The sequence below is a fragment of the Xiphophorus hellerii genome, chromosome 2 (assembly GCF_003331165.1).
Source record: "Xiphophorus hellerii strain 12219 chromosome 2, Xiphophorus_hellerii-4.1, whole genome shotgun sequence".
In the NCBI taxonomy this organism is placed as follows: Eukaryota; Metazoa; Chordata; class Actinopteri; order Cyprinodontiformes; family Poeciliidae; genus Xiphophorus; species Xiphophorus hellerii.
Genome location: NC_045673.1, coordinates 9,138,993 through 9,163,442, shown reverse-complemented (window position 1 = coordinate 9,163,442; position 24,450 = coordinate 9,138,993). Strand labels below are relative to the sequence as shown.

Sequence of the window (24,450 nt, the reverse complement as noted above, 5' to 3'; positions counted from 1 at the left end):
GCTTATTTTCTAGAATGATAAAGTTTTTTTTATTTTTTCAGTAGTAGTCTGCTTTTTCTAGAGAACAAGGAGTCAAACAAAAAGCTGTTATTTGCTCCGGTTGCCAGTCTGCAATCTGCTTCCTAACAGACTTGCTGCTTGTCAGCTGCAGATTTAATGCTGTTGTTTCCGTTAATTAGAACAATAGGAGGTGCATTTAAGTCTCCCTACCATTTCCGCTTGTGCTTTTGTGGAAATTCTTTCCAAATATCTGAACTTGTTTAAGTTTGGGAAAATTGTGAAGTTTTTCTTTCAGCTAGCTGATGGCAGTGTGCAGCAACAAATGGGGAAGGAGCATATCTGTGCTTTTTACATTTATGCTGGCATTCTATAAGACAGATTTTAAATTGAATGAAGGAACCGTAGAATTTTGAAGATGTAAGTTTTTAAACTCTTGGTATAATCATGACACCCATAATTGGTCCATGCTTTGCATCTTGTATCAGAATCTGGACTTCTACATCTGAAGTGTTTCTAATGGATATTGATTATGTATTTTCTTGCTTCAGAAGAGTGTCTCTGTGCTAAATATCAATCATGATCCTGAAAGAAAGCTTTCCACTTAAGCATTTAAAGATGATGCATTAAGGTGCTGAATGGTGCTCGAGGCTGCACTGTAGGCTGTAGGCCTGTGTTTCTGAAGCTCATGCTGCTGAAATTCAATCCATGAAATGTGTTTTGCATTGACGAATGCAAAAGCTGCTGTGTAGCAGGACATGCTTTCAGTATTCATATTCAGACTCACAGACAGACATCCTGTCTGGAAGGCCGAGGTCTTCCTCCTCCGGTCTTCACCACGCCGAGGTCATTAGTAGATCGAAGTTTCACAAATACACTCAGGTTAGAGTGAATTTAGACGTAGGCATTTGTGTGCTTTTCTTTTTTTATTATTTTTTTGGATGATTCCTTCGACGATGGTATAAGTCAGAGAGTGGTGTATGAAAAACCGACCTGCTTGTCTTAAACCTTGAGGGGATTTCTGTTAAAGAGACAGAACTCGGAGGAGACAGCAAGGGGTGTCTCTTTGTGCATGTCAGGATATTGCTGTCACCATATTGAAGGTTCTGTCTCCCTCTCTGACTTTATTTTTGTGTCAACACCCAGCCTCCCTATGATTCAGCATGTTTTCCTCTGATAAAAGCACTGCAACATCTTCTCTTGTGGAGAAGCTATGAATTTGTGAAGTTATGTGGACCGATGTGTTTTTTTTTTTTTTTATGTTAGAGATTTAAAGTATGTTCTTCAATTATTTAAAAGTCAAAAGTGAAAAAAGCATACCAAGTTGTTTAAATGTTTCAGTGAAATAGTGTTATTTAATTCATCTCCAGGACCTGCAACTGTAACTGTTTACTGTAAACTTTAGTGTGTGTGCAGTGTAGTCTTGCACACTAACATCTGTTTACATGCATGGGACTGTAATGAAATTGAACCAGATTACTTAATGGAGGTTTATTTTTCCTGTTTGTAATCAAACTCTGACTTCCATTTTTTTCCTTCAGGTAAAAACTGGGACCTCAGTGCTGCTCTGAACGACTATGAGGAGCTCAGGCAGGTCCACACTGCCAACCTGCCGCAGGTCTTCAACGAGGGCCGCTACTACAAACAGCCAGAGACACGTGAAACACCCAGCCATGTCAGCAAAATCGACAGGCCGTGTGCACAGAAGCAGGAGGACAATGCACAAGGTAGTAAAACCAGTTCAGCATCAGCAGTGGTGTTTTTTTTGTTGTTGTTTTTGTCCTCATGAACCTTGTCTTATGTCTTATCTGGACAACCTTGCTTGTCTTTGCCTCTAGAGAAGCGTCTGTCCCGTGGAATCTCCCACGCCAGCTCTGCTATCGTCTCCTTGGCACGGCTGCAGGTGGCAAATGAGTGCACCAGCGAGCAGTTCCCTCTTGAGATGCCCATTTACACATTCCAGCTACCCGATCTCAGCGTCTACAGCGAGGACTTTAGGAGTTTCATAGAGAGGGATCTAATAGAGCAGTCCACCATGATGGCTCTGGAACAGGCGGGTGAGTCCGATGAGGATATAGTGCAGAACATTTTGTCATGTTAAAACCACAAACCTTGGTGTATTTTGCTAGAATTGTAGGTGATTGACCAACACAAAGTTGTGCATCATTGTGATGTTGAAGGAAATTTAATTTTAAGTTTACAATCCAGTGCAACTACTTACCTTCAGAAGTGAGCAAACAGCAACAAAGAACACAGCAGACAGGTGAAGGAAAAAGGCGTGAAGAAATTAGGGTCTGGTCACAAAACTTTACCACAAATGTTCAACCCATCATTTAAATATTGAAGGACTATGACAATTGCATATCTACATAGGATTAATCAGAGAAGCTGCTAAGTGGCCCATGTTGACCTGCAGCATGAGTGGAGGAATCTCTGCGCAACTGCATGTAAATGGCTATAAATACACGACAACCTCAAAGAAAGTCTGTTAGATGCTGGAGATGATTTGAAACTAGGGCAAAGGTTCACTTTCTAGCAGTGGTTAGTTTAACACATACTCTTATGCTAGAGTGGTCCAGTCAAAGTCCAGGTCTTGATAGAATTGTGACTCTGTTCCAATATTTAAAAAAATAGATGTCCACAAGACATTGACTGAAATTTAGCTATTTTGCAAAAAAAAAAAAAAAAAGGATTAATTTTAGGCTCTTTGATTCTTCGCCTGTTTAAAGTAAACTGAAACCAAACAGAGTAGTTGGAATAAAAAATCCCATTAAGTCTGAAATACAGACAGATGCACAAGATGAGACTGACCCAGTGAGACAGAACAGATCAGAGCAGCAGCATCCGGGAGGGAGGATGACAACAGCTAATTCAAAGCCTCCCGGATCCCAGAGGGATCCATCTGACACTTTCAACTGAAGGAGAGAAACCTGCTCAAAAGTTTTGAATCTTGCAGAGAATCTCTCACTTTGATGTTATAATAAACAGAAAATTTGAATAGTTTACCAATAAGGCAATAAACAAAACGTCTTAAAACTGCATGCCAAATCCTTTTGCTTGCTGAAAAATAATACAAAATAATAATTTTTCAGTCAGTAAAATTTTTGTATTTATTTATGTTTTGCAAATTATGCAGAAGTTACTGTAAAATGCACCGATATGCATCTTTCTGTATTTCCTAGCAGGTAGAATTGTCCATATGTGCTGCATGTGGAGCACGCCATGAGGCCAGCATCATAAAACAACAGGAGGTCACAGTAGCTCAGAAATAAAGAACTGCAAATTGCAGAAAAAAGAAAGTCTGCTGTTTAATTGTGACTACAGTGAAGGCTAAATCATTCAGAGGCTCCACTGTGTTTACTGTTGTTAAATAAATGATGGAGCCAGATCAGCCAGGCTCAGAGCAGTGCGGTCCTGCCTGCAGTCAGCCTGTGTGTTCGCGCTCAGGGCTCTTCTTCCTTCTCGCTTTTTTTTATTTTATTTTTTTTAGAAAAGTTAAGGGGAGTGGTTTCTGGGGGACTGCTGTGGTTGCCTGAAAAAAGTTGAAACATATACAGGCTAAAAAGGAACATAACCAACTGATGCATGTGCAGAGTGCAATGTGTGAAACAACTTTCTATTATTTTTTTCTTTATTTCACAATTGAACAATTGGTATTAAGATGCATGTACTCAACTAAGTTCAATGTAATCATTTGAAGATTTCCAGAGTTCAGATTCTTTATTCTAAACTACGCTGTCTCCTAAACCACCTAGAATGTCAGTTTTGCAGTGTTTGTCTTTAACCTGTAGGAAGAACATGTATACAATTGTATGATTGTGAAGAAGAGCCGTCATGGTTCTGCAAAGCTCAGTGGCACTCTGTGTTGAATACCAACACTCGTGATACTGTGACCTGCAGCATGAATTTTTACATAGCTTGTCTGCTGGCTGCAGTGCTTGTCTTCAAAGGCGACTTTCTGAGTGTTCTTGTGTTTTCAGGACGTCTGAACTGGTGGTCCACCATGTGCACCAGTTGTAAGAAGCTTCTTCCTCTGGCCACCACAGGGGATGGTAACTGCCTCCTCCATGCTGCCTCTTTGGGTGAGTAACCCCTAAAAACCCAAATTTCTGCTGTGCAATTTGGTGCAAAAATAGTTTTTTGAAGGTTTTTTACTTAGACCTCTATTGCCCTGATCCTTCTGGTTTATACTGATCTTCAGTTAGGTTTCCTTTCTATTATAAAGTGCAAACCTTGGCATTTATGTAAAATGCATTAACCTCTACAGCGTGTTAATTGGGTAAATTCCAGTTTTACACATGGAATACTTGTTGTTTGCAAGCGCAACTTTTTAACACATTTCTGGAGCTTCAGTGAGGAGATGGATTAACTACCACAGGAACACCAGAATGCTGCAAAAAGCTATAGTTTCAGCACATCATTGATCTCAGATGATTTAACAGTGGTTACAGTTTGTTAGTTCAGAAAAGTCACTTGAAAGCTTGGTGGAAATGTGTAATTGCAATGAATTTTAAATAAATTGTGATGAGTGTGCAAGAAAAGTGGGGAAAGAAGCTCCTGTGTTAAAACTGTTAAAACCTATAATTTCACTTTATTATGTATATAAAATCACTAAAAATTCATGTGAGATTTCGGTGAGACTTATTATTCACCTTGAAATTAAACAAAAATAGATGTCATAGGTTGGATTAATCTGCTAACAATCCACAATCTTGAGATGTTAATTTTTGCAGTTCAGACTCCTTAAACGTTGAGTGTTACTCCATCTCCAGACACACTAAAACCATAGGTGTGTACTGAAAAATAAATGAATATTTTTTACTAATGCTAACCCATTTTATATTTGAATGTAAGCACAGTGAGATACACAGTGGGACATTCAACAAGAGTAACAAGGTCTGAATTTTGCTCTTTGGAACTACAGTACTTGCTGTATCATATGTGTAACGTAAAGTTAACCAAAAGTAAAACTTGTTGAAGTGTTTAACTGGGAAATTACTGAAGCAAAATGTTGTGAATATTCAACACCAAATTAAATCTCTGGCACCAGAAGACTAACCTAGTTCCTGGATTGGAAACATCTAGTGCTGTGTCACAGCTAATGATTCCAAAATCTTGCTGAATAAGGACAAGTCAAAGCTAAAAGGACAGGAACAAGAGGAAAGAATAGCTCACCTGTACTTTGTGTTCTAGAGACATGGCATGTTCACCCTCCTCAGATTTTTTCCTCCCCAGTGCGAGGGCTCTAAGGGCAGCCGAGGTCTAGAGGCACCAGAGTTATTGTAATCTGTCCTGACAAGCTCGGTCTGAGGAGGACATTTTTAGTTAAGGAGCTGCGGTCATCTAAGAACGAACAACATAAGGACAGCCAGGGATCAGTGCATTCTTTTCTCAGTCAGAGTTGTTCCTTACGTTGTGTTTTTGTCTTCCAGGGATGTGGGGCTTCCACGACAGAGACCTGATGCTAAGGAAATCTTTGTACACCATGATGAAAAGTGGAGCAGAGAGAGACGCTCTGAAGAGGAGGTGGAGGTGGCAGCAAACTCAGCAGAACAAGGAGGTTTGCCGAGCGCCCATCCATGCAAATCAAACACAATGCCTTCTCTGCAAATGATACTTTAATAAGAGTGGAGCAATAGATCAACTACTGAAGACCTCTGGTTAAAGTAATGCTGATTTTTGCTTCTTAACTGAGCCTCACTCAATCTGGAAACAGATTTTCTGTGATTCTAAATGTACATTAGTGCTGTAGCAGTTCAAGTAAAGCTGCCAAATCCTCTGCACTTCCTCTGCCTCCTCCTGTTGCCCTGATGTCGGATTAAAGTTTTTTTTTCAATCTATGAGAAAAAGTGTGTCACCAAAGATAGACCAAGCAAAGAAGTTGTCCAGATGTTTATGTTTGAAAATTACAGTCTTCCAGTCTTCCAGTTGGCCCAGTTATGTAAGATGGATTCCACAAAAGGAGGTGTTCTGGTTTGAGTTTTGGAAGGGACCGCCGTCGCATGGCAGCAGACATCGGCTGGATTCTCACAACATGTTTAAAAAAACTGCAGAGTCACAATAATTATACGACAAACACATGTAAAATAACATGATCTTATTTCTGTTCAGAAAAATTTAAAACTAATCATTCCTCTGCTGTTAAAAAATACTATCACAGTTAAAATGTTATTAACTATAACATTTAATTTGTTTTTGACATGTAGTATACAGCAAAATCACCTACTAAAATACAATTGTGGTTTTCAGTTGCTCAATACGCAGATTTTGTTTTTGGAGTTCTTTTTATAAGGTAAGCCAGTATAACAAGTTGGTGTTAGGTGGTCAGTTAAACTTTTCTCACTAAACGTTTCGGTAGAAATCAATGAAACTCTCCTCAAATTAAGTTTAATAACTACACAACAATAAGTTATGGTTAGCATTTCAATTTGTTTTGATATTTTGTTCTAAAGTGTGAAATTGCATAAATGATATTTATATCTTACTCAAGGTTGCTGGAATGTTTTTTACCTTTTAAAGTAGTATTGAGTGTTTTCTTTCTTTCTTTATTTGAATTGATGAAAATTTGCCATTCCATCATATTTTGGCTTTTATATTTATTACCAATTCAATACTTGATGTGGTTTTTTTGATGGCTTTAAAAATACTTTAGAAAACCTGGAGAACTATTGATCAGTACCATTTTACTTCTTGAGGGTAAATTGTAAACAATTGGGAGACGGCTTAATACAGTGCTGTATTTCTTGATTTTTCATTTTAAAAAATGCATTTCATTGAAAAGAAGCACACAGTGACTTTGAATTAACAGTGACTTTATGGCAAACTATAATTTAAATTTCATTACCGTGTTTTTTGTGCAGTCAGGGCTGGTTTACACAGAAGAAGAATGGGAAAGAGAGTGGAACGAGCTGCTGAAGTTGGCCTCCAGTGAGCCTCGCACTCATCTCAGCAAAAGCGGGAACACCAGTGGAGGGTAAGTTAACCAACGCACATGAATGTACAAATCTTAAAATAAAGTTTTAAAAGAGGCAGATGCAAATCAAACTCGTCTTCCTCTGTAAAATCACAACGTGAAACGGTGCCACCTACTGGCTTCTTCGTAAGTTTTCTTTTCTGCTCAGAGAGCTCAACCCTCTACCCTCCCCATCTTGGGTTTGAGTTACTTTTAGCTGCAGCAGGTTGCACAAATAAACGCAAGAGTGGCTTTTTCTCAAGCTACAGAGGCGGATTGGAAACTCGCTCTGGTTTCCTCCTCCCACGCAGAGAAACCTTGTGGTTTTCACCGTGTTTCCATTTCACTGAAATAAACACATATGTTGTCACACACTTCAGCTCTTTGAGGTAGGCTGCCGATCCGGTGGAACAAGAGAAGACGTGTGAACAACAGAAAGTTTCAGCCGAGATTAAAATGTCATTCAAGTGCATCCAAAAAAAAAAAAAAACATTTAACGTTTAGGGAAAATTTGATTGGAATAAAAAAATATATTTTATAGCAGGAACTGCAGTTGGTTTAGATTAGATAAGTGACATTTTTCACGAAAGGCTTTAATGCTTCAACAAAAGTCATTTTTTCACTACATGATTACTGAACCAGACTTAAGTACAAAAGACTCCAATGCTGAAAATGTTCCTTTCAGGGGAGCAATTTACTTATTTATTGTGAATGTTTGAACCTCTCATTAAGCTTGACTGTAACAGAGTAATAAGGTTAGGGATGTTTGATGGTCGTAGTGTGAGATGAGCCTGTGAATGGGCTGAATGGGATTCACATATTAAGAGGCTCTTTATTAGAGCGAATTTGGCTGTGTGGCTGACAGCTTAATTGTTGCTTATCCCCCGTTTCCCTGGTGGTTGCACGCTCAAGAGTGCTGCCTGTGCTTTTTATCCATCTCTCCATCAGCATCCCTTTCTTCCTCCCATCTCCCCCTATTTTATTTAATTAGCATGACTACGAAATTATGGATTTTATTGACCTGTTTGAGCACTGCTTTGAGAAAATGAGGGGCCATGTTCCTTCTGGAAAAATCTGGAAAGCTTGGAGAATATTTGTATTTCCAAACTTTATTCTCTGCTCAATCTATGCGTCCTTGAAGCTTTTTTAATGCATGTTACAGATACTAAGCCTCACTAGTTTTTAAATATCAGCAAGTAAATTCAAAATAAAATATCTTATAGTTTAACACTGGGATAAAAAAAATATTGTGAATTTTGGAAATTGAAGTATGGAGTTTAGACTATAAAAATCTGTGGTTTTTACACACAGATTTGAATCAAACATGGTGAGGATCTCTTCTGACTCATGTAGATCAGTGTGCTGTCATGTTTTGTGTTTTTCTTTCCCCAGTGTGGATAACTCTGAGGATCCGGTCTACGAGAGTTTGGAGGAGTTCCATGTGTTTGTGCTGGCCCATGTGTTACGCAGGCCGATTGTAGTGGTGGCCGACACGATGCTCAGAGACTCCGGAGGAGAAGGTGGGGAAACTGTGTATTCATTCAGTCAGTCATATGTGGCTCAGGGCAAACAGCAAAGGAGTGACCCGGCCATGTTCTAACCTCCCTTGGGAGCAGCGTTTGCTCCCATCCCGTTTGGAGGGCTCTACCTGCCTCTGGAAGTGCCTCCGAGCCGCTGTCACTGCTCCCCCCTGGTCCTGGCCTACGATCAGGCTCACTTCTCAGCGCTGGTGTCCATGGAGCAGAGAGACCAGCAGCGAGAACAAGGTAAGCACGCGTCCTCCACCATAAAAAGCTTCTCATTGCAGCATGGTGGAATTTGCTCTTAACTCTAGCAGAATTGGAGGGTAAAAGGAAGGTTCTGTCTGTCCTGTCGGAGGTGAATAATGTATGAGACGGCAGCCTAATTACCTGAGATCCATTATTAAAAGAGGCCAGTTGGCAGCATCAAGCGGGGAGTGGTCATCGCTGAGGAAACCGGCCAGCTTCGACTCCTAAATGCTGACAAAATTATTCAAGCTTGCGAAATCTGCTGCACTTTTTTCTTGTCTTGACGTTCCCAGCTGTGGGTCTTCACAGTAGGTGTGTCTTGTTTATGCGTTTTCCTCGGTCACGGTGGGGAAGAGGTTGTGATGCAGAGCTTTGCAGAACATGTTGATTTTGTTAAGCTGTGGCAATCAAAGTACACATTTTAATTTCCCTCTCACTTTATGGAGGCACTCTTGTTTTTGCCAATTCAAATCCCCGTGTTCCCGCTCACAGTTTAGCCTCGAGGTCACAGACTTCCTGTAAGTGACAACAACAGTGGATCTCCCTGACAACCGGCCTCGGCAGTCACGGCACTCGGGAGTCACCCGGTCGTTGTTTCGTGTGGGCTGCTGACGTCTCACTCTAACGCAGAATGAGACGTCACCTTGAACACAGACACACTTATGCAAATGGATTCCTTCTTCCTCCTCTGACTGTTCCTTAACTAGTCACTCCTACAAAGCCCCAGAAGATCCTCCTGCTAACCCCACCACTCTAGACTAATCAGCACTTTAGTGGGTGTTTTACAGCCAAAGGTTGACGTTCTCTGCTCATCCACCAGATGGTGCATGTGTCCAGATAAAATGGCACAGCATAATCACAACACCCGTGCGTGGTTGTACTTTTTTCATCCTGGTACACTGTGTCCTCATTTGATAAGATCAGAAAGTCTGCACTCTCTCCAGGATGTTATGAAAACATTTGAACTCTTGACATGGTGCAGTTGTAAGTCATGTGGCAACTCATGTTACGTAGCAGCGATGCAAATCTGCAGGGTGTACGCTATAACTATAAAATAAAAAGTGGCCTTTTGCATTTTTCCCTGTTTCTTCTGAATCAAAAGAAGCAAGTTATGGCTCTCTTGTCTGAGCTAATGCCAGGCAGACCAGAAGATACTTCACTGTCTATCCTCAGCAAATCACCTCTCAGCAGTAAAGTCCCGGCCGGCTCAGGCCTAAACAGTCAGTCTACTGTGTGGACGTTTCAGGTGGACGGTTGCTGTTAATTTCCCCTGACTCAGCAAAGAGCATCTAAGAGGGGCTGCTGGTCTGGTGTGTGTTCAGGTGTCAAAGGACTGGAGGTTTCTTCAGGAATAAAACAGTCTTGGAAACCCATTCTGCTGTACAAAAGTATTCATACCCTTAAACTCTTCCACATTTGTCATGTTATAGCCACAACATCAATGCATGTTAGTTTGTAATTTTATGTACTACACAAACTCAAACAGGAACATTTGCTGAAAGTTATTTCAAGTAAGTTCTAAGCTCTGAACACTGTTTATGCCATCTATGGAATGGGGAGAATATTGTACAATGCTACCAGGACAAAAGGGGTTTGCCTAAAAAAAGACATCAGGAACAATTATAACCCAAAAAGCCATTTTTACCCTCTATTTCTAGAGTAATTACATGTTATGCCATTAAATTCTGCATCACCTCTTGAAATATTCAAACTCTCTTAACATCTACTTTGTCACATATGCTTAGTTGTAACTTTACACTAAACATCACTATGACCACACTGTCCCTGCAGTGAAGCATGGTGGAAGGACCATCATGCTGTGGGAAAGAAAAACCTGTTGTAGGCAGCAAAAGATATGATACTGGCTTTGAGGGTCACAAAACTGATGTTCACAGATGTGCTTTATCTATTCTGACTCAGCTTAAACTGTTTTGCAGTAAGGAATGAGCATACCCCAAAACACTTATGGCTGTAACTATGGTTACGTCGATAAATCTGCCCCGATTTCCTCAATTCTAGATTCTAGCGATCTGCCGACACTTGCATGAGAAATGATTTAATCACCAATTTTATCTACCTCGACAAACATTTGAAAGTCAGCAATTGTCCCCTTTTGCTCTGCTGTGAGAGAGGACTGACAGACAGACAAACCCACTCACCAGGTCACATCCGCTCAGTGCACGGTTAGCAATAGTCACCCCACTGTTGTTAACGTAGCAATTTTGTTATTTTATTTAGTAACCTCAAACAAGAGAATCTGTATAGAACCAACAGGTCAGGCTTTTTAAAGACAGGTGATCGGCCAGAAAACTGCAATCGGTGTACACCTAGTTATAACTTCAGTAAAGGACAAAGTAGTAAAGTTGGAAAAACAAAACTTTGAAAACTACCTATTATGATACTTCATAATTTTCCAGTACTTGTGTTGGTCTTGTCAAATAAAATCTCAATGAAATGCATATAACATTTTATGTGCAATACGATAAATGTAAAAAAAAGTTCCAGGGGTGTAGATACTTTTGCAAGGCCTAGTCCAGGAGGTTGACAAGTTATGGTCCTCCTTCTTTTTATGTGTAAGGAATGTGAAGCTACATAAATGATGAAAGAACCTCAGGAGGGGTGACTGAGGTCGAGTGTTGTTGTTCTAAGATTTCTGTTTGTTTTCAGTTTTTCATGTCTACATCCCAGGAGAACTGGTGAAGTGGTTTTCTACTCCAAGTGTACCTGGATGTGTGTTTCCTGCCCAACCCACCAGTGCTCACCTGCTGTGTGATAATGAGTAAACCCCCAGTAGATGCTAGCAAAGGTCTTTCATCTGCCTGTTTGTGCTCATGCGGTCCAGCAGCGTGTGAGGGGAACTGACCCTCTGGAAAACTCTTGAGCCTATTTCAAGCTCTTTTCCATAAATCAAAACACTCCCAAGTTTTCTTTGGCGTCCTATTGATAAACTTCTTGCACCCATCTGGTTACATAAACTGGCCAGAGGACCACCTACATGAGAGCATGGTGTAACCATTAACTTCTGGTCAGTGGGGGTTAGATCTTGATCTTTCAATGGATTCACTGTTTTACTCAACTTTTCCATCTTTGCATGACACCAACACACAGCTCTTTATTGAAATTAGAGAGTGCTTTGCAGAATAATTCACACTCCTTGAACTTTTCACGTTTGTCAAGTTAAAAATACAAACGTCCTCGTATTTTTGGGGGATTTTATGTGATAGACCAACAAGCAGTGCATAAATGCAAAAACAAAAACAACTTGCCATTCCAGGAAAACCGTTTATCTGCCTGCTGGCTCCCTGTAGCACAGCAGAGAGCAATTAGGATGGTATGAGGAGCTCGTACACAAGGGTGATTGACAGTGCTAAGACCCTCCTCTTGCCTTTGATTGATTGTTTCGATAACACAGCACCATAGGGAAACAGCAAAGGGGTTCAATTTTTTTCACAAATTATCTGTCTTATACTGTCCTGATATAATAATAATGTGAAAAATGTGTTTTATTAATAGAATTTACTTAAAGATAATATTTATCAACACGATTTAGACTTTTAATTTGCAAAACTTTTCATTTGGGTTCTTCTTTTTATTGCTCTGTCACATAATAAAAAGTTCAATTATCAATAATTTTGCAAGTCACTGATTAGATGTGCTGACCTTGACTCTGCAGTTGGAATGGTGGTGAACATATCAGTGTTGTTTATGTGCACCACTGTTTTTTACTCTAGTGATTTAGAGCCTGGAAATCTGCAGCTGTGCAGAGCACTAACTCAGGAATTTGAATTTGTTACTTTTCCAGTTTGCACAAATTGTTCTTGAATCTCACTGCAGCTGAAAGACTGACTAAATGTTGCAAGTCAAATCATGTAAAAGAAAGGTGTTATTGTCCTCTAAAGCTGAGTTAAATAAGGGAGGGGATGTTAGTCTGCTCTCACAACCCAATGCATTATATCTTTAAGATTCTTTAACAAATCAGAAAAGAATAAGCTTATCTCCAGCATAGTGTCCCGAATGTAAGCTGGGAGAAGTTAATCTCCAGCAGTTATTTCCTTACAGGTCACACCCATGTTTGCTCGTCCTCCGCTTCTCTGTATCATTCTTGAATCAAGCATGCAAAACGAGCAGCAGCTATGACGTTGACTGCACAGCTTGTATTCCAAAGAAGGCTATGATGTCATCCTCGCACTGACTGACTGTGGGAATCGGTTATTGGAGGACAACAAAACACGGCTGCCGACAGGGGATAGTAAATATATTACAGCACACTTGAGTCCCCCAGAGTTCAGTTGGCAGAGCTGAAATTGGACCAGGCTCAAGCTGGAAGAGCCGTGCGTGCACACACCCACACACAAGGGAGGCCAGCTGCATCGTGGGAGCGGGGACACCACCTCACAGACCTGCACTTGGCTGCTGCATGACCCGAGTGGGAACTAAGGAGGGAGCAAGTTTATTGTCTTCTTCTTAGCTTAGCCAGTGTTTGTGTTTTTTATTTGTATTGAGACAGAACTGTCTGGGCAAAACTGTTCTTGGAAAGACCCTACTTAATGGAATCCTTTTTTCCTCTTTGTCAACAATGCTGGCATGCCAGCATCATATTACTGTTAGTCATTCATTTTTTGTTTTGGGGATTTACTATAAAGTGTATTGCGTGCTAAGGTAACAGCTGATTTGACGCATAGACAAACACAATTAGTCATCCATTCACCTATTGTTTCTCTAGTCAGGGTTCAACCTGACTACATCTCTCATTTCAGCTCTTGGTCCAGTGTGTTGAATTTTTCCTGGAGTTGCAGAGCCTTGATCTATTGCATGATACTCCAATAAAATACATTGAAACTTGTGGTTGTAATGTAAAGTGTGAAAAAGTTAAAAAATAGAATAAATACTTGTTTACAAAGCCCTAAGAGATTGCATGATGCAATAGCACAGTGACTCTGTATTTATGCAGAGGAGAAGAAAGGCACTAAGAGCAGAGACTGGCCCTGAATCATCCATTTGGACTCTGTACAGGTAGTTCTTTCTGCTCCTCACAGTCTCCATGAAGCCTACAGAGCACAGCAGCCTGCTGGCAGTGGAAGAATTGATGAGGCCAGGAGAAGACTGTGCCTTCCATCTGGGTCTGACAGGGAAGGCTGGAATGTCCTCAGCCTGAACAGCCTGCCTCTCTTTACAGTCATGCAGACAACAGCCCCCACACTAGGTAGCCTGATGAGAGCCGTTATGTGGGCCAGCAAGGCCCAGCTACTCCATCTTACACTGTTGTTTTAAAAGACTCCCACACATTCAGAGGAAAGAAACATGTAGCCTACTGTAAACTCCTGCCCTGTGCATGTGCATTTCCCACAAGAGGAAGACCGGCCTGGTGCCTGTTTTATGTTCTTTACCCACTGATTGGTGCTGAAGTCTCTTTACTGCTTTACTGCTTGTAAGTAGTTTATCATATTGGATAAAGATTAACGCTGTTTTCTTTTGTCGTTTATTATGCCCATGATAAAAGCGACATTTCTTCACTGTTTAAACTTTAACACCGCTTCTGATCTTAGTCGGTCACTAAACAAAATGAAGGCATGCTGTCCCAGTCTACTGTAGCACTAAGCTTCAAATCTACGGAGCAGATTAAAAACAGGATTACAATAAAAAACACAAAACTGAACAAATGCCATGAAACACATTAAAACATAGAATGCTCCTAAATTGTAAAATGAATATAATGCCACATAAACTGAAATACAAAAAGCAAATTTTTAAACACAGGCACCAAACAGAGCCCAAAATTTCATAAAACTGCAAATATAACATGCTAAACATCATCAAAATTATGCTGTGTTTTTAGTTCAATTGCAAAAAAATAAAATAAAACTATTTTTTCATATTTTGCATTCATCTTAAACATTTTAGTTTTTTTTTCATGAATACATATAAAAAATAAAAGGTAAGAACAAGAAAGTGTATAACTAGAGAACCCGAAACCAAAATCCCACAGATAACGAAAAGTTAACAAATATGATAATAACGTAGGCAGATTTACAGAGTTTCTGTGAAATCTTGAGAAGTCAAAGGAAAAAAATAGAATTTTATCTATGCGGTATTATTTAGTTATATTGTGTATTTATTTGTTCTTTCTTTTTCTTTGGAAAAAGAAAACAGACTAAGGAAAATTACTTATCTTTCCATCCAATCTTCCATATTGAATACTTAGTTTAAATTTTTAATTAGCCTTTGCATTTATATTTTAAAATGTTCTTGAAAATGACAGAGAACCCCCAAAATGACCCTGGAAAAATACAGAATTTGACATGAAAATGTGGGGAAAAGAGGATTTGGATAAGCTGAGTTAAGTTTCCTCTGACATTGCTCTTAGCAAACTAGCCCTGAGCTCCAATGAGTTGAAACTGTCCAAATGCTTTGGTGCCACATTCGCATGTGAGAACCGGCGTCATTTAGACTTGCTACTGTAGATTAAGCTGGACCAAAGTAATGTAACGGCAATTTTCCCTCTTTCAGCTGTCATTCCTCTGACCGACTCTGAGCACAAGCTGCTGGCACTTCATTTTGCTGTGGATCCTGGTGTGGACTGGGAGTGGGGAAGGGACGACAATGACAACACAAAGCTAGCCAGGTAAGCCTGAAACATCAGCCAGCTGATATGTATCAGCAAAGCACAGAATTACTGACTGTAAACAGTTCTGCCAGTCCATCTATCCACCTCCTTACGTGTTGGGATTTAACTGTGATTACTGGCTCTGGCTTTGGGTCACTTCATAAAGAAAAAGATCGAAAGATTTCAGGCAGGTGTCGCATTTTTCCAGAAGTGGCCTCTGGAAATCTGCAACACCTTCACTGAGTTTTGAAAGGTTTATTTAGGGGTTTGGTTTTATATTCTTTAAGATTATTGTGCCAAAAAACTACACTATGACACACAGAAAAAATGCTTTGTCCATCTCTGAGTGTATCCTTCATGGATTTCCTTTAGAGGACTGCAAATATCATTCATACAGCTCAGCTTATGTAATACTTCTGCATGCTTCCAATAGATATGTTACTGGTATGTTTGTCAGATGTAATTGTGTTTTCTTCTTTTAAAAAAGTGTATTCATATTGTTCTACAGTCTGATCTTGTCCCTGGAGGCCAAACTCAACCTGCTGCACAACTACATGAATGTAACATGGATCCGAATTCCCTCTGAAACAAGGGTAATTTTTTTTTCATCTGTCACATGTGTGTTGTATTTGTCATGGCTAATTTAGCTCGATAGAGACTCCCTTGTTCCAGATGTTTCTGAAACCCTTTGATTCCCATCAGTTGGTTCTATTTAGTGTCAGAATGCGATAATCTCTCACATTTGTGGTTATGAGTCACGAAAAAACAGAAAATTGTTTATTTCCCAACAGTTTTTAGAAAATGTATGCTTTAGATCTTTCCAGTTCTTGCTTAGATTACCTTGCGAAGAGATCAATACCGCTTGGATTATTTTGCATGTGTTATGTTAGGTTTTTGAGTGAAAATCCTTCATAAATTCATGCATATCTTTAAACTGAAAACAGGAAACATGGTTTGAATAGTGTGGCATGCACTAGTCTCTTTTACTCTGATCCGCTAAATAAAACCCAGTACCAACATTTTTGTTCAAAAGTTACCTTGTCCACCTTTGTGTAATCTCAATATAAATCCAGATGATCAGTGAAAGCCCCACTATGCTGTTAAGAGATTAGAAAACAAAAAGCATCATGAACACCAAGGGACAGAGCCGACAGTGCCGAGATAAGGTTATGGAGACATTTAAAGCATGGTAAGGTTATAAAATAAGAAGCAAAGCTTAGAACATCTCAAAGAAAGTGTACATCTCAACTTCAAATCTACCAATATTTATCCACCTAAAATGTCAGAAAAGCTGCCCTAAGAGGCCAGTGGTAACTCCGAGGAAGCTACAGAGATTCATGACTTGGGTGCAGTAATCTATCAAGAGGACAGTTATTGGTTGTACACGTTACAAATCTGGATTTTAGCACAAAGAATGTCAGTATTGAGAGAAAGTCATAAAAAGTCTCACTTAAAAATTTTCCACACAGGAGACCCAGCAAACAGCTCTAGTGGGGTGAAACCAGAACTTAACTTTACGGCTACAAAAACACTACGTATAACAGAAAACAAACACTGCACATCTACATGAACACACCATTCCACCATTGGTGAACAATGATGGTGGCAGCATTACAATGAGGGCATGCTTTTCTTCAGAAGGGATACAAAACTGGAAAAGCATTGATGAGAAGAAGATTGCTTGGAGCTAAACACAGTATAATCTTAGAAGAATACCTGGAAGACTAAATACATAGGCACTACAAACTTTTTTCTTATTTTCTGTGAAAATGTTTTGTCTTTATCCTGTTTTTTCATTTTACAATAGTACACTACTTTTGTGAGCCTATCACTTACAATTCCAAATAAATACATAATGATAAATAAATCAGAAAACGTTTAAGATGGTCTGATCAAATTTAAAATGTATTTATTTTTGCTGTGTGTTTGGCTTTTTTACAGGCTCCCCTGGCTCAGCCAGAGTCTCCTACAGCCTCTGCAGGTGAGGATGTCCAGTCTCTTGCTGAGTCCATGGACTCTGACCACGAGTCTGTCGGCAGCAACTCAAACATTAACACCGGGAAGCCCAGCAAAGAAAAGGACAAAGACAAGCAGCGCAAGGATAAGAGTCGAACCGACTCTGTAGCTAACAGATTAGGAAGCTTTAGCAAAACGCTCGGTATCAAACTGAAGAAGAACATGGGAGGTTTGGGAGGACTTGTGCACGGCAAAATGAACAAGTCGAACTCTGGCTCAGGTCGTAATGGGGAAAATGGAGGGGAAAAGGCAAAGAAGAAGGAGTCAAAGGCAACCAAAGGGAGCAAGGAAGATTCAGGCCATTCAACCAGCTCCACTTCCTCCGAGAAAGCCACAAGTCCCTCCCCTACAGATGGAGACAGACCATCAAGTTCTTCCCCGACTGAGAGACAGGACAGCACTGGGGCGAGGCTCAGGGGACAAGTCCTTGGAAAACTGGAAATACAGCACAGATGTCAAGCTTAGCCTCAACATCCTGCGGGCTGCCATGCAGGGGGAGCGCAAGTTCATATTTGCAGGACTGCTGCTGACCAGCCATAGACACCAGTTCCATGAGGAGATGATCAGCTACTATCTGACAAACGCCCAGGAGCGCTTCAGCCAGGAGCAAGGAGCAAAAGAGGAAGGAGGCAGAGAAGAAGCCTCCTGCCACTACTGAAGGGTCCTCAAAGAAGCCTGAGCACGAGAGCGTCTTCCAGAGGGAGAGGTCTGACAGCTCTCCTCCGGAGAGCTGCTCTCCCGTCCTGCCCCACCACACCTACAGCAACCAACAACCAGTTGCTCAGTCTCAAGACGCAGGGCAGAAACAGTCCCATTCCTGCAGCCAATCTCTCTACTGTCCAAGTCCCTCCTCTCACCCCTCCGCCGAGCTCGCATCACATCTCCCACCCAACCCCTGTCTCAGCCCCTGCGCCTTACTCTTCTCCCAGCATCGGTGCTAAGAGACCCGGACCCATCCCTGTGTCTGCCCACTACAGCCATACGCCGCCCATCCAGAGGCACAGCGTCATTCATTTACAAGATGTCAACATGCAATCCTCCATCTTCCAAGATGACCCCTACAAGCCAGTGGTGGGCACCCTCAAGACATGTGCCACCTACCCCCAGCAGAACCGTACGCTCTCCTCCCAGAGCTACAGCCCCGCGCGCCTATCAGGGGTCCGCACAGTCAACACCATGGACACGCTGTCCTACAACATGCCTGGCGAACACAAGTCCCACACGTACACCAACGGATTCAATGCGGGAGACATTCAGGACTGCCTCGAGTTCGCCGACGAGGACAGCATGCCTCACACCTGGCTCGGTCCAGACAAGACCAAAGGGCGGAGCTCCGGGGGCCCTTTGTACTGCTTTCAGCAGCGCCGCTGCAAAAGGGAGAACTGCTCCTTCTATGGGAGGCCGGAGACGGACAACTACTGCTCCTACTGCTACAGGGAGGAGCTGAAGCGCAGGGAGAGGGAGGGCAAGGTCCAGAGGCCTGTATAGCCATCACCGCTACTTTCAGCATCAACGCGGCCGCAGGACACCTGAGGGAACAACACCATCCGCTCTCCGCATTTGAAAAAAAAACACAATATCGAGCATTTCCTGGGTTTATTGAGTAATGCTCGTGCGTTCCTGTCCCCAATCCCTTGTTACCTCACGATGAGGAAAGCAGAACTTGAAACAGTGAGCAGCTTTGGCCAGATTTTAGTTTCTTTTTTTTTAGTTCTTTTTACTTCTGTCCCATCAAATTTAGTCTTTTACTTGTTTTAGAGTAAAAGTTTACCTCTGTGATGTAAATTTATGTGCAAGAAAGCTCTTTATTTTTCAAAGTGCAAAAAGATTTGCATCTCATCAGGAAGGGACATTTTAGCTCTTTTAATCAGTTGAATGCAATACCTCTGCCTGGTTCTCCATGGGATATTTGTAGTTGTTTTGCAATCAAAAGAAGTTTAATGGGGGGTTAATATTAGACTTTAAAGCAATAAATTGGTGATTTTTTGCTACACTCTCTCCCGGTTTTGTCTATGCACCAATAATATGGATACTGTAGGTTAACTGTGTCTTGTGACTCGTAAAGGAACGTCACAGTGTGCTTTTTGTAAACGAATTTGAGATACAGAAATTAAAAACATGTAAGAGTTTTAGACTGTAATGTTGGATTAGAATGAAATGTTGAACTCTCATTTGTTTTGTGTACCTTTTGTTTCAGGTTTTTTGCCATGTTGAAGGGGTTTGCCGTGTCAGAATTGGACTCGAAATATTGTGTGATATCATGTTTCACATTCTTGCACGTATCCTAAAATCCACAAGCACTGCCACGCTGGCTTCTTAACAAAAAACAACTAATTACAATCAAAATTTTCAATATTTTTCTGTGCCAAACACTTTACAACTGCTTCTCAAATATGCAGTGATTGTAGTGTGTCTCTCTGAGTTGCCTGTCGACCAATCAGCTCCGTAAATGTGTGTAGATGAGACAAACTCTTGAGTCGTGACAGCAGGCTGATGTGGGTTTTTTTTTTTTTTTTTTGTTCTTCTTGTTTTTTTTGTCTGAAGTGTTATTACGTGTCTCTAGCCCCCCTTCCCACGCCCACACAACACGACGTGCAATCATGCTAACAGCACTACGGTATGTGGTGACCTGCAGGAAAACAGAAAACAAAAGGAAACCAAGTCGCCAGGTCAGTGTGAGGTTATTGTTCTTCCTCATCCAGAGGCCGGTTCAAAATAAGCACCTGCTGCTACGAGCACCTCAAGCCTTTGTGATCTTCAGTGCTTTAACCAATCAGTGGGATTTTTAAGAGATTAAAGAAAAAAGAAAACCCGGGGCCTCTTAAGTGCTTTCTGCTCATTTGACATGACTACTGTAAAGATGCAGTGTTTGTGTTGCTGTTTGTCCTGGTGATGCTTGGATAATGTGCCATGCTGTCCTTAACAAAGTGTGTCCTGGCCAAGGATGTCCACTGCTCCCTGGGTTTGCTTCTGTCTCTCTCCTGTACACACTGCAGTGTTGCTCCCCTCTGTTTCTCTGTGACCAGTTCATGGACTCCCACCATGTTAGGACTGTAAGATATGATTTTGTATTCCTTTGAGAGTTTTACACTACTTTAAATTATTAATTTGCACATTAGGTACAAATGTAAATATGAAAAAAATAGTCTATTGTTACAAACCTGCCGTGTCTGTGTATTATTTATTTTTGAAATGGGTTGGAACTGGTTTGATGGGTGTCCTGATACGTTGATGATGCTCTCCTGTTGTTTCTTATCCAAACTCAGCTTTATCAGTACTTGAAGTTAACCAACATCAAGCAGGTAGACCGCTATAATCTCACATAGTGTCTTGCAAAAGCACTGATATTTCTAAAATGTTTTCACATTTTGTCCCGTTACTACCACAAACTTTGATGTGTTTAATGAAGATTTTATGTGACTATCACACAGGATAGTGCAAATTAAACCCTCTGATGTAATGCTTTATATCATGGAATCATAGCTACAAATGTTTTGGACTATGTCTTTGTCAGCTTTGCACCTCTAGACATTTTGCATGTTCTTCTTTAGAACATGGCTCAATTTCAAGCAGACTGAAATCGATCAGTTAACATCAGTTTTCACTTCTCAGATAGTAGGCCATGAAGGATAACAACCCAAATCTGCTCTGGGTTGTTATCTTTTGAGGTGAGCCTTGCCACTCTCAATCCATCAGGTTTTGGGATGATGTCCCCATCACTGGGTTTCACCATGGGGATGGTGTGTTCAAACTGATATGCAATGTTTGCTTTCTACCATATATGGTAGATTTAGGATAAAAATTGAAGTACTAAATTGAAGTACTAAAAATTGAAGTACTGCTCTCCATTGACCACTGCTGCATGCCCTGCATAGCTTGTGTCTAACTTTTAGTAGTTATGTAATACATTCTCCCACCTGTAATGTGAATTTCTGCAGCTCAACAAGATTCATCATATGCTATGATTGATGCTCTTCATACCTGGCCTGTCAGTTTAAAGCATAAATTGACATTTGAGGTTGCAACATGGCAAAATCTGGAAAATTTCTTGGGTTATCAGTAGTGTTGCAAGTCATCTTACTAGAGAAACTGGCAGTTTTGGTAAAGGTTGATTTTTTTTTCAAAATGCACACCCTTGAGCACACTGGGCAATTAATCAAGCTGGTTTCAAAAAGTCCACTGCTGGGCTGTTAGATTTGAAAAAATATAGAGATCATATCTAGAATCATGCTAAATTACATCACAGGACAAAGATATATTAAAATATGGAGGGCGCAAACACCTAATGTAAGCTGTTTAATACAGATGATTGGTACTCAAAACATTCCTCGGAAACTTGTACTCTGCAACAGCCTTTTACTAGAACAAAAACCAAAAATGGCAAGAGAATGAATGTTGGTTTAATCATCAGCATTAAACCAACATCTTCAGCAAAACCAGCACTGAAATCAACTGAACAAAGTGTTATTTTTTGGCTAAATATTAGGGGGAGGGGGCGAAATCCTTGCAAAACTCCTGCAAAAATTACTTTTAATTTGCTGGACAGTTGAAGTTTTAAACCACAAAATGCTTTTCTCACTTCTTGCAGCATCTAGCTGCACTACAGCTGTAATGCTAGCTTGTGTAAAGAAGTGAACATGTCAGTCATTTTTAGCCTTGCTGTTTACTTTTAAACAGTGCTACCGCTAACTATGGCTTTGCTAGCATCTCTGCTTTTGATCTGTTGAGTTTCTGTATCTCTTTGCCACCATGAGGAGGTGCAGCTACCCATCAACCTTTGTTTTACGCATTTACGGTTAGCTATATTTTAAAAAAACTGTTAAAATGATTCAAGTTTTAAAACTTTAGAAAAGCATAAAACAAAGGACACTTGTATCTTAAAATTGTGGATAGATATATTTAATTTTATTCACAATAAGAGTTTATAGCTCCAGTTCGGAAAGAACATACTCAATCATTTTTTTTTAGCACAGGAGTTTTGCTTGGAAGAAAAAAGATCTGTTTTTCCTTCTTTTTAAATGACCTGAGCCAGAGGTGGGGGGCAGGGGGATGACTCCTACCAAAATTGCTTTCAGGTTACTGAGATGAGAATCTTCAGTGAGCTGCCAAGTAGGACAGCCTTCCAGGCTGAGAGCTGTAACTGTGCCTTCGTACTCCAGAGATACTTTGTTGCCAGAAGAATCGACATCATGCTGATAAACTGGTGCTAAAGAAAAGAAAAAGCAGAAAAGGTCTGCAAACACTTTGGTGAGAGGTGTGTTAGTTTCTCAGATCATTAAATAAAAGTGAGGTTTTTTTGCATGTGAGCATGTTGGGACAAAATGGCTTTAAACACCCCACAAACTGACTCATGGGATATTCTGAGAGATTTATTTATCATCACAGCAGTGTGGGGCTGAAGTTAATTACGGCTTCATTTAATCTTTTAATGCAAGAAGGGTTGCCGTTTAGGAACAGTTCTGTGAGACATGTTTCATGCTGTAGCTCTTTCAAAAAGATGAGTCGTGATGTAAATCAGTAAATCATTTGCAATCTATGTTTATCCAGCAGTGTTGAAAACAAAACGTAAATTGTTGAGACTAAGAAATGCTTTGAAAACAGCTCTAACCAATCAGAATTTGAACTGATCCTGCGATGTGAACACACGAAATGACCATAAATGGTCAAAATCTGGTGACTGATGGGTGTATTCGCCTAAAATCTGTGAGTAACTTGCAAAACACCAAACACATAATTTGAGCGTAACCAAAGACGAGGGGGTTGGTAATTCTGCAATAACCGTTTCTATGGAAATGTTGTAATTAATTTGAGAATTCGCTCATACAGTATATGGCTTAAAAAATCACTGAAAGGCCTTTTCTTCAATCCAAAGATGTTCATCCATGAAGATAAAACCTGAAAATTAAATATAACTTATAAATATAACAGCTTGATCTCCAAGCTGAAGGTGTGCTCTGCTTTAGGGTTACATATTTTGTGGAGGAATTTGGTGTATAAATTCACAGTTATATCCAAAAGAACATCAAAAGTGAACATTTTATGTCGGACTGCATTTGCTTTCCTTCCCATTGAATAGTTAAATGCCAACATGCAGGTGGAAAAAACACTACGTTAACAGAGAGGGCAAAGTAAATTAAGGCTCCCAAATGAAACACAAATTTGATTACAGTGTGGATCCTCATTATGAAAATGTTTTAAGGTTGTTTCAAACCCGCAACATTTTCTTTATTTCTGCAAGCTGAAGAGCAATTGCAAATGCAGAACCAACTTCTCATGTTTGTTCAGTGCCTTCTTAATTAAAAACTGAAAGTAAGTTTCAAACCTACTGCTCACCCTATGCCAAATACTCCAGAATCATCTTCCTCCACAATAAATAATGGCTGCATTCTTTATGAATGTTGACTAATACACCAATCAGTTGCACAGCATACCAAAGAACCACACATTTGTTCTTAATGTGCATTCTCCCGTGCACCACAAACACACCCAGCAACTGTAGAGTCATTTGAGGATTTCGAGAGTTGGGTGGTTAAGGTTCAGGGCATTTTTGAAATAACCGAAACCTTTGTCTGACTGATTTGAGGCAGGTGAGGTCTTAATTTCTATATGTATAAAACTGATTTCTGAAGTACCTCTAAACTGTTTTACCACCCCTGGAAAACGGGAAGTTAACACATCTCACTGTAATATGTAAGAAAAGCACATTAGATTTGAGTTAGGCAGTGAGGATGTGGGGGAGATCCATGTCAAGAAATAATTGGTTTCTGTAAAATTACCTTGGCCATTCTTACTTTGCTAATATTATTTACAACTTAAGTTGTTTTTCCAGCACTATGTATAAATGTGTGCAAATTAAGTACATAAAGTAAAAAGATCCTCTTTTCTGGCAAATCAAATTATATCTGCATTAAAACAAAGAAGACCCTTTGAACTTCATATCGGTGAGGATATGATATAAACAGTCAGATTAAAAGTATAGAGACTCGATAATGTACACCGCACAAAGATCTGTGAAAGACCTTTGAATTCAGAAGGCTATAATCTGGAGAACGAAATACTACCATTAGAAAATATATTTACAAGGATAATATCATAAAATGGATCTGGATAAA

General features: G+C 40.2%; 1 protein-coding gene across 1 annotated transcript in view; it reads left to right on the top strand.

The window, feature by feature from the left end:
* Positions 1–20,498, top strand: part of otud7a (OTU deubiquitinase 7A) — a 42,968-nt gene extending 22,470 nt beyond the window's left edge. Inside the window, 13 exon segments of the mRNA XM_032583564.1 lie at positions 1,539–1,724; positions 1,836–2,054; positions 3,978–4,079; positions 5,430–5,557; positions 6,858–6,970; positions 8,342–8,469; positions 8,566–8,715; positions 15,226–15,340; positions 15,831–15,915; positions 17,264–17,740; positions 17,742–17,948; positions 17,950–18,114; positions 18,116–20,498. Coding sequence (XP_032439455.1) covers positions 1,539–1,724; positions 1,836–2,054; positions 3,978–4,079; positions 5,430–5,557; positions 6,858–6,970; positions 8,342–8,469; positions 8,566–8,715; positions 15,226–15,340; positions 15,831–15,915; positions 17,264–17,740; positions 17,742–17,948; positions 17,950–18,114; positions 18,116–18,826 — 2,786 coding nt within the window. The 3' untranslated portion in view covers positions 18,827–20,498.
* Positions 20,499–24,450: the final 3,952 nt, after the last annotated feature.